The 10,463-nt window shown below is 35.4% G+C and overlaps 2 protein-coding genes across 2 annotated transcripts; one reads left to right on the forward strand and one right to left on the reverse strand.

The window, feature by feature from the left end:
• Nucleotides 1-477: 477 nt before the first annotated feature.
• CBG20603 lies at nt 478-3,516 on the reverse strand (the record flags this gene model as incomplete). The annotated part of the gene is made up of 10 exons (XM_045242652.1): nt 478-733; nt 795-951; nt 989-1,369; nt 1,415-1,498; nt 1,545-2,076; nt 2,126-2,530; nt 2,580-2,940; nt 2,990-3,227; nt 3,282-3,352; nt 3,404-3,516. The coding sequence occupies 10 exons, from the start codon at nt 3,514-3,516 to the stop codon at nt 478-480; spliced, it is 2,598 nt and encodes an 865-aa protein (XP_045097088.1).
• A 1,762-nt stretch (nt 3,517-5,278) lies between these two features.
• Nucleotides 5,279-8,425, forward strand: Cbr-lact-5 (the record flags this gene model as incomplete). The annotated part of the gene is made up of 7 exons (XM_002631406.2): nt 5,279-5,460; nt 5,763-5,949; nt 5,996-6,151; nt 6,193-6,265; nt 6,322-6,647; nt 7,161-7,444; nt 8,281-8,425. 7 exons carry the CDS (start codon nt 5,279-5,281, stop codon nt 8,423-8,425), a joined length of 1,353 nt encoding a protein of 450 aa, XP_002631452.2.
• Between the last annotated feature and the right edge of the window lie 2,038 nt (nt 8,426-10,463).

The following is a 10,463-nucleotide window of genomic DNA, read 5'->3' on the forward strand; positions in this document are numbered from 1 at the left end:
CCTTGCAACCAGTTGATTTTGAAGAAATAGATCATGATCTAGATCGAACCCGCGTCCACTTCAAATTTATTAAATCTCTTTTGGCCTACGAGTTTGCTGGGGCGCGCTTTCTGACCCCCTCGCTTGAACCCAAGTGTACTTGCTAAATCTCGGCCTGGCCCGGCCCGGGTTCCGAAACTTTCAAATTTTTTCTGTTAATTTTTGATACATTTTTGTCAAAATAATAATTTTAAAGCACGAAATTTATCCCATGACCTTTCTTAAACCTGAAAACAAAGAAATTTTGATAAAATTTTCTCAAAAATCCAATTTTCTCTCAAAAAATGACTCTTAAAAATATTTGCCTTAAAAACCCGGGCGAGGCCGGCCTGCGACATGTATGCTAAATAATAGCAATTGATTTCATATAAAAAATTAAATTAAAATATCACAGATTAGCATTACATCCCGCAACATGAATACAAATGAACGAGTGATTTATGTCTTGACAATGAGGGTACTTTTGTCTTTTATCGATTCGTAGGATTCATGAAGTACGCACACGTATGGAACACCCTTCATCACATAGGCACCTGCTAGCGCCTCAGTCGCTTCTTTATCATTCTTCCCATAAATGAAACATTTTGGAAGTTCAGAGTTAACAATCCCCGGTAGAAATCGAAGCCAGTCGATGTCTGCCACAAGACCATTGGAAGGATGATTAAACGAGTTGGAGAAGTGCTCACTTTGGTACCTGGAAATTATATTAAAAGTTTGTTAGTTTTACCCCACAAAATCTTACTCAGATTCTTTACGAGTGTCGATTAGATAAATCAAGTTCCGTTCTATCCGCCAAAGTAATTCTTCTGTTGACAATCGTGGACAATGTAGCTGTGAAAGCTCGCCCAACGATAAACCGTTCATCGAGTTCGGTAAACGATGCACGTCGCCTGCGTAATTTTCTGGAAGAATCTCATTTTTTTGTAAAACTCATGACCAAAAAACTAGCCTTTCCACGGACTCGCATGAGCCCTGAATGTACAGCTCGGAGGAATGATCGTCTCGTAACCTTTCGCGTTTTTAATGATCTCCTCGATGGATAAATCAGGTTGATCATGAATAATTATAATCATCTCATTGAAGTTGACGGATAATAATTTGTCTCGAAGACGATTTAACATTGCCAGTGCTATCATTAATGGGAACGAATTCCCATGAATCATCGTTTCATCCCATAGGCGGACCAGCTTAGAGAGAGGAAGTTCATGAGCGAAGCAAGTGAGAAACCATGGGATTGCAAACAATTCTGCATCGAAACCATTGTTCTTGAGGTGTTTGTACAGGACTGGGTCGATGTAAGCGACGAGGTGATAGAAGATTCCGAGATATTCTGAAAATTGGAGATGAATTTAGAATACATTGAAGTAGCCAGTACCTTTGATTACTTCTGAATTATCTTTCAAATAAAACTTGTAACAATATCTGTGAGTGAATTCTTTGAAACAAGCATATGCAACATCTGAAATTTCCAACTTGTTGATTTCAAAGTGCTTAAAATTTCTCACAAGGCTTGCTCATATTTGCCAATAAAAATGGAGTTGCCAAACTATCACACCCTTGCCAGTATACATAATTATCAGATTCTGTTATTATTTGCCATCCCTTCAATACTTTTCGCAATGACTCTTGTACTGCTGGAGTCGTCATGAAACTATCGTATTGATGACAACGTGGAATATCTACTTCAAGTTGTCGATCACTGGAGTGAGGTGCGAGGAGATCTAGATTCAAATAGGTGCTCCATTTGGTCTCATCTATATCCAAAAGCGTGCACCAAACTAAAAGAAAAACGATTATAAAAATAGATTCTGTGTGACCAATACCATCAGATCGTTGAGTGGATATGACCCCTATTTTAGAAAGACGAGACACAATTGAGGACACTCCAAATACAGCAGATGCATTGAGAAGATGATCAATTGTGAGCATGTTGGAGGCTGTTTCATATAAAATGTTCTCTTTCAAATGATCGTAATTCTTCGTTATTCCGATTTTATGAAACATTCTTGCCGAAACTTTTTGTCCTTTTTCTATTCGCTGTAAATGAAAGGCAGCGGGATTTAGGTACACAAAATTCAAACCTTACAGCTAACGTTTTCTTCTTAGGTAACTCAAATACACCGTACTCGAACGTCGACTGACTTTCAACACCTTGATCCACTTGATTAAAATCATCAAATCGGACAATTGGATATGAGGAAATAGGTGCATGATTTTGGATGATTCCTTTCTTGAGAAGGATAATTTCTGGTGAAGAACCACAAGTTTTCCATAGATAGAAGGCGTTTTCAAGAGATAATTTTTCAAATCCATCCCTGTCTTTCGCCATTTCCGTTTTTACTTTGGCACGCATATCTTCTGCAGTCATCACATCATAGATTGATCGCTTTGTTAATTTCGGAATTTGTTCATTAATCTTTTCGATAACCTCGTTAATTGATGGACGACTCTCCCAATCCATCCGGAGACACTTCGTAATTATTTCTTCCAGCTGAAATTTTAATCTTGAAATTTAGAACAAATTTATAAATGACACTAACCCATTCGCACTTTTTGTGATATGGAAGTCGTTTCTTATTTGTTAACAGTTGAATGATATCTTCCATGACACTGTTATCCTTGTCAGATTCGAAAGAAAAATTCTTGTTTAATATCTCAAGGTACTCTGATTCGCTCATATCAGGTTCTAATACAATTCCCTGAAAAAATAGTGTGTTCGGCTCTGAAAGTTGAATAAAACTCACTAAATAAATTTGAAGGAGAACGAATCCTAATTCCCAGACATCTGATTGATAAGTGGCTGCAAACAGTGATTCCTCTTCATTCAAAATTCTCTCTGGGGCTAAGAAGAAGCCGAACTTCATGAAAGAAGCGATATCTTTTCCGTAATTCGTTAGAAAACTGAAAACTTGTATTTAAATTTATATCAAATTTGATTCAAAATTCTTACGGTAATCCGTATCCTGATAGTTTTGTAGATATGTCGTTATTATCTTTTCTTATTGTAACGATGGAATCGATATCCAAAAATCCATGTATCACATTATTCCGATGTAGAACTTCCATTGCTGCGCAGATTTCGGAATATAGAACACTTTTCACGGCGTCTTCTTTTATTTCTCCTGCTTTCAGTGATTCTGCCAGTGTACTCGAATGATGTTCCATTACGACAATAACCAAATCTCGTGCTGGAAAACTATTTTGGCAAAGATGTGAGATAGTCTTTTTAGGGAAAAACTCACCAATAACGGTCTCAGAAAAGTGCAAGTAAACTGCGAGATTGTCATGTCGAATGGACTGCAAGTATGGAAACCTGTTAAAAATGAGAGAATTGAAATAATAAATACAGGAAGAAACTTCTCACCTTCCGAGCATTTGTTTCGCAGGAGATGCCACTGGCAAGCCATTGATGCAAGTTCTTCCGGTTTTTTCTTGTGCTCGAAGAACAAAAGCTCCAAACTGCGGAAAACTACCCATTCTGAATGAATAATTATTGTGCAACGATAGAGGAGAAATAAACAGAGCATTTGGAGTATCTGATTACATATTAAACTGATTTTCCGTTCGTTTACAATAGCAGAAAAACTTTGAAAATCAACACATTACCCACTTTTCTTGTTTTTTATTGTCTTTCTTGAAAAATAGAAAAATAAATAATTTTTTCTCTTCTGAGTCCGCAAACACCAAGCAGCTGAAATGCGCGGGAATTTGAACAATAAAAAAGCCAAAAAAGCGAGCACTGTAAGTACAGATTCCCAACAACCAAAGTAATATGATACTTTATCGAATAGTAATGAAACAACATTCAAAAAATGAATATTCAATTCGATTCTCTCAATGTATGATGCTTTCAATTCATCCACTCTAATCCATCCCCCGATTACGGACACTCTCTAATCCTCTATTTTGTATAGGATCAGGAGAAATGCTATCCAATACTTTATAACTTGTGAATAAATATTTCTTTTTTTCTAGCGAAAGAATGCCTGTAGAGACACTGAAAATGTAATCTGGAGTACCGTAAGGCCTGTAATATTTAGAAGTACCCCCTAACTTTCAGTTTTGAGCTAATTTATCTCAGTTCCTGTCAAAGGTCAATTGATAAATTGTTTATCATATCGTCACAAACATTTTATCAGTTAACCACTTTTTAATACCTTTGACAGGAACCGAGATAAATTGGCTGAAACTTGACAGTGTTGTTCTATTACAGGTTTTACGGTTAAAAACAAGTTAAAAATGTGTTTCCATCTGAAATCGTTTGAGAATTGTTCCTCAAGTTTCCAATGTAAAAGCGAAAACAAGTTCTGCGCAGAGAACCCATCCGATATTAAGAATCATGAAACTTTCCATTTCACCTGTTCTTCTTCTTCTTCTGATCATCAAATTATTTCTCCTCTCTCAATTTCATAATATTGACTGATAGTATCATCTCTCGGTACTCTTTCTTCTTCTCTTATCCTTTTCTTCTCTTTTTCAATTCCGAGGACAAATCAGTGTCTTCTGTCCTTGGCCTCCTCCCGCAATAGAAGACTTGTTCCCCCCATCTCGCTCCCTTCTCAACCTTTTCCTCCTCACCTTCATTGTCTTTTTTACCTCTCATCACGTTTTTTGACTTGTTGAAACAATTTTTCGCTAATATCATACTAAATGGTTGGTTGTCTCGATTCCTTTGTTATTCTAAACACTGTCTTCTGGTATTCTGAAGTTCCAGATGCCCGTTCTGTTTTCTTGAATTTAATTGACCAGATCGTTCTGGTAGTGACCGCAAGTACATAAACCAAACCTTTTTCTTTTGTAGTAATTAGTTCTAATCAAATCATTTCTCATGTCATCCACTCTTTATTCTCCCGATCCTCCAGCAGTAAGTTTTGACTTTTCAAATGCCCGAAACCGTAAAACCTGTAATAGAAGGGCTTTTACACTGTCATTGTTTGAGCTCAATTATTTCAATTTCTATGCAAGATAACAAAAATGTGTCAGCTAACAAAACACTGCTGATATTACAATCAAAAATTTATCAGTTGAAAACTTTTTCATGTCTTTGACAGAAACCGAGAAAAATTGGCTCAAAGTTTTTTACGGTAATCTATCACTCTTCCCTTCCATTGGTCTTTTAAAAAACATGATTTAATTATTCACCTGGTCAATAAATTAAATTAAATTATTTCTTGAACTTATTGTTTTTGAATTACACCAGATTAAAATCCAAATGACATCGTTCAACAAATTACAGAAAATGAAACAGAAGAGATTGATACCGATACACGGAACAACTGATAACATATTCTCTGAAGTTCGTGACTCTTTTCGTCGGAATTTCACAGAAGGATGGGAAAAGGCTGGAGCTGCTTTTTGTGTTATTCATAAAGGAAAAGTTATTGTGGATCTATGGGGCGGATATGCGGATAGAGAGTGCTAGTGAGTTATTGAACATAGCGTAAAACCTGTATTAGAAGGGCCGGCCCTACTTCTTCCAAGATACCTCCGGAGGGACCTTCAATTACGGGGTCATTTGATTTCCCTGAATTGAGCATTTTTGAGCAAAAAAGAATGTTTCAACTAATTTCTGTGAAACTATGTGATTTCCTCAATGTTGTTCACGGAAAACAAATGGAAATTTATCGTTTTAAACAATACATTTTGAAAGATGCCCTTCTATTAGAGGGACCCTTCTAATACAGGCTCTACAATAAGCACTTTAACAAGGTTTATTTTTTCAGTAAGGAATGGAAAGAGGACACAATTTCAACAATTTTCAGTTGCACAAAAAGTGTAACAGCCATCTGTTTTGCCATTCTGGTTGATAGAGGAGAGTTAGACTATTCAGATAAAGTGACAAAATATTGGCCAGAATTTGGTCAAAATGGGAAACAGGATATCACAGTGGAGATGGTCCTTTCTCATACTGTAGGTTATTGAGAGAAAATTTATGAATATTTGTTTTGAAATTTAGGCCGGTCTCCCATACTTCCCGGGGGTTAAATTCACAGAAGAAGAGCTTATTGATAATAACAAGATGTCATACATCATTGAAAATTTAAAAACAGTCTACGCTCCTGGATCAAGAACAGCTTATCATGCTCTGACTTTTGGATGGCTGACAGATCAGGTGAGAAAGTTTAAATGAAAATTGAACTGTTTCTATTTAAGATTTTCCGAAGAGTTGACTCCGCCCATCGGACTGTTGGCCAATTTTTCAAAGAGGAAATTGCTACTAAACATTGTACGTTTTTTTTTTGAATTATCTGAAAACCCCTTCTCTTTTAATTCGTTATTCAGATATTGACATTCATATCGGAGAATGTTCAAACGAAGAAAATCGGCTGGCTAGACTATTCAAATGTTCTCCAGCTCTTGTCAGTCGAGAAGTTGCTTACGATCGTTCCATTCTGAAACTAGCAAGATACTTCTACAACCCACGTGGCTATTTTGCCGCAGCTCGAAGGAATCTAAGCCTCTATGGAACGGATTTCACAATGTTCAACAATAGTGACTTGAGAGCAGTTGGACAACCGGCAGTTAATGGAATTGGGTCAGCTAGAGCAATGGCACAACTACATCAATTGGTCCTTGATGGAACACTTCTATCCAAGGAGACTTTTGAGGTTGGAAGTTGTTTTTCGAAGGGGATGCCGATCAAAAATATGTATTTTTTGCATCAAAATGTTCCCAAACATCTATTTTCATAACATTACTTCGAAAAAAAAAAATCAGAAAGAATCGAAATCCCTGAAAACGCTGTCAAAAATACAAGCGGTATCGGTTCTCGTCCAAGTTGTTATCATGCAATTTTTCAGCAATTTGTTTGATCAACGAGACTTTTTTGTTCTCCTTATCGAGTTTTCAATTGAATAATTCAATTTTCCCTGAAAATATAGAAACAAAGAACAACTGGAAACAGGAAAAAAAATCTGAATAATTGTGGCCCTGGAGTAGGATTCCCGCGACCCTCTTGGACGAGAACTGAGGGCCCATTTTCGACTGCGTTTTAAAGGGATCTTGGATTTTTCTGAATTTTTGAATGAAAATACATAACTTTAGGAATATTTTAATGCAATAAGGAGAAACATCTTGGTTGGAGTCGCCCTTAAAATATTTAATTGTGTCATAGTTTCCAGAAAATTAAACACCCAAGGAATATGACTGCATTTGACCACATGATTGGAGAACCACAAAATAAGGAACATGGATTCACTTATTTCAAATCTCCACTTCAAACTTGGCAATTCGGACATCCAGGAGTTGGAGGACAAATGATTCGAGCAGATCCGGATAACGATTTGATAGTTGCATATCTGACGAATGGAATGAAAACAGCAGGATGTGAAGATCATGTTTTCACTTTCAATCGTCTCCAACGAAAAGTTTATGAATGCCTGAAAAGGATTCCGAAGTTTGAATTGCCGCCTCCAGAAGATGTGGATGAATAGCCAGAAATTCATACGTGTATCTTTCTTGTTCTTTTGGTCGAAAAAAACCAGACTGTTCGTCTATTGTCTTTTCTTTTTCCTATTGACATAACACAACACTCGAGATATATGAGTTGGTATCAGAATGAGAAGGGTATCGTTAACACTCGAGTGAGCAACAAGCTCACTGAGCATACAACTAATTAATGAGGTTGCTCTTTTACTCCAGGAGATGCAACATGACGGAAACTGATTTTGTGTTTTCTGACATGCAGGTGCTCATTTTAAAAAGACATTTTGGGAAGTTGAGTATACATGGTTCAGGAGAGTACTCTCCAGGTTTACAATCATTTACAACTGTTTGCACCTATGTATTAACGTATCACTTTATCTTATCACTTCCTTCTTTTCATGGGAATCGTGCCATAACTTTCTTCAGACCGCAAAACTCCAAAGCGGAGAACCTTAATCATTCAGTATGTTTTCCTCTACAATTATGTGCTCGTACCTTATCCTTCATTCCATTCCCCTTTCATCATCTCTTTTCATGGTAACATATAATTTCAAAAGAGGAAGAGACAAGCTGTGTCCAACAGCCGTTCTCCTTTGTATTCTATCCGTACGAATGCATATATTCTATGAATCAGAGAGTCTTCCTTCTGGCTCATCTTGTCTTGTTTTAATTCACACCTTCCAAGATTTGACTCTTCTTCTTCTTCTTTATTCTGATGTTTGGGATTGGCTTTTTCTGTTCAATTGAAATTTTATTAGATAAATCTAGATAGGAGCCTAGATAGCTGAGTTCTTCTTTTGAAGAAGAGTATCGTAGTCGTAGTCTCAGGCTGTCTTGCATTCAGATTCTTTTTTCGGAAGGTCGAAAATTCCAGTTTTTAAAAATTCCAAATTTCGGAACCTTCGGAATTTCGCAAATAGAAATTTTTAAAAGCGCAAAAGATCTATTAAAAACTTTGTAAAAAACTAAACATATTTCGATAACTGCATTCTTTTGTGGCTCCGCGTCACTTCGAAACCAGTCATTTCGAAACCGAGTCGCAACCGGGGTAACACAGGCAAAAATAGATAAATTTCAGACTACAAAAACAATTTTAGGGTTTCATGCTTTTTTTCAGATAGAAAACAATCTGAAAATCGAAAAATTCTAAATTTTTTCTTCTTTTGAGAACATCAAGTTTTGGTTTTTTTTCGATTTTCGGAATGTGTTCTATCAGAAAAAGCATATTTGAAAACGCGAAAAATTGGTATAAATATAATTTTTTGTTTGATTCAAAAAAACTGAAATTTCCAATAAGTTTTCTCAAGTCTAGGTATTGTTATGATGGTTCAACGATGAATAGCGCAATTTTGGTATTTTCATGGGATGAAGCAGCTTTGACAAGTGATAACCCAGCTCAACGTTTGTCAAATCGTTTGAAACAGTTTACTAATGAATAATTTGAATTTTTTCCCCTCTAAATTTGAGCTAAGTACATCTCTTTTCCCAAACTTTATGCTAGTACAAGCCATGTACATGTGCCTATCATCTAGTTCAAAAATCAAAGTTTTCTTTACGAATGAAATAAATGCATTAACTAAAATGCTACGGCCCCACATGAATATCAATAAATCAACAATAATAATACAACATTTACCACTTCCCCCCCCCCCCCCCTTTTCCAGCTGCTCGATCGTCCCGCCAAAAGTCATAAAATTGGGAATTGAATAGAGAGAGAGAGAGAGAGAGAGAGAAATAGTGCAAGAAGCAAAAGAATCACCTCTCTCTTCTGGATAGAATAATATTAGTTGAATAGAAATAGGAGGGAGATACTCGTCAATCATTCCGAAATTAATTCCGAACATGCTTCTCCCATTTTCAATCACTCTAAGCCTCACCCTGTTCATTAGCTCTTTTGCTCTTTTGAAATTCTCTTTAAGAAAGGATTTATTTTTTAAAGGATAATCGAAAGTTTCAGAAAGGAGCAGAGGCTCATCCTAAAAAATTGTATCAAGTTTCAACTTTTGTTAATTTCTCTTTTTTATTTTTTGTTTGTTCAAGATTTCCGTTTTTCATTTTGTCGTTTTTCAATCCTTCCGCTCCGGACTAACGTCATCTGCAGACTTTGTTTCAAATCTCCGTCTTATTTTTTTCTTCTTCTTGTGTTTTAAATTTTACAATTTTTGAAAAAAAAAACTAAGCACCAAAAGGATAATTTTTGTCAGTGTTCTCAAGATTTTTGATTGCCGCACCAAGTGATTATCTTTGATAATTAGTTTCCGGATCAAGTATTTTTTCTAGCATTTTTTTTCTGAAAAATTCCAGGAATTTCAGAAATTCTAAGAAATCCAACATCCGAAAATTTCTAAAGTTCAAAAACTTCATTAGGTCCAGTTTAAAAAAGGAAGTATCAAGAAATTCAAAAATTTCAGAAAGAAATTCAAAAATTTCAGAAAGAAGTTCAAAAACTTCAGAAATCCAAAAATCCAAAAATATCAGAAAACCCTAAATTTTGGAAAATTCGAAAAATTCATTAAATTGAAATTTTCCAAAAAGGAAACATCAGAAAAATCAGAAATTTCAACAAAAGTTCAGAAATTTGAGAAAATTCAGAAATCGAAGAAAAATAAGAAGTTTTCAAAACAAAATCAGAATTTCTTTCAAATAAATTTTGCAATTGGGAAATATCCATAAGAATGCCAATAGAAAGTTTTAGAAAAAGTTATATTCTCTCTGAGTGTTTCGATATTTCTATTTGGAAAATCTGAATTTGATTAAGTTTTTGAGTTTTCGAAAATTTCGGATTTTTGTATTTTTCGATTTTTCATTTTTTAGAATTTCTGCTTTTTCTTAATTTTTTCAAAAGTAATAACCGACTAAAGCATAGATTCATTACCTACCGTAAACACTCTAATAAAATACCAGCCGTCACTTTGACTTTGAGGTCAGTTATCTCCATTTCCATAGGAGATATCAAAAATAGGTAAACTGATAAAATTTTTATCATAATAGCACCAAGA

Source organism: Caenorhabditis briggsae (assembly GCF_000004555.2).
Source record: "Caenorhabditis briggsae complete genome, chrII, whole genome shotgun sequence".
Lineage (NCBI taxonomy): Eukaryota > Metazoa > Nematoda > Chromadorea > Rhabditida > Rhabditidae > Caenorhabditis > Caenorhabditis briggsae.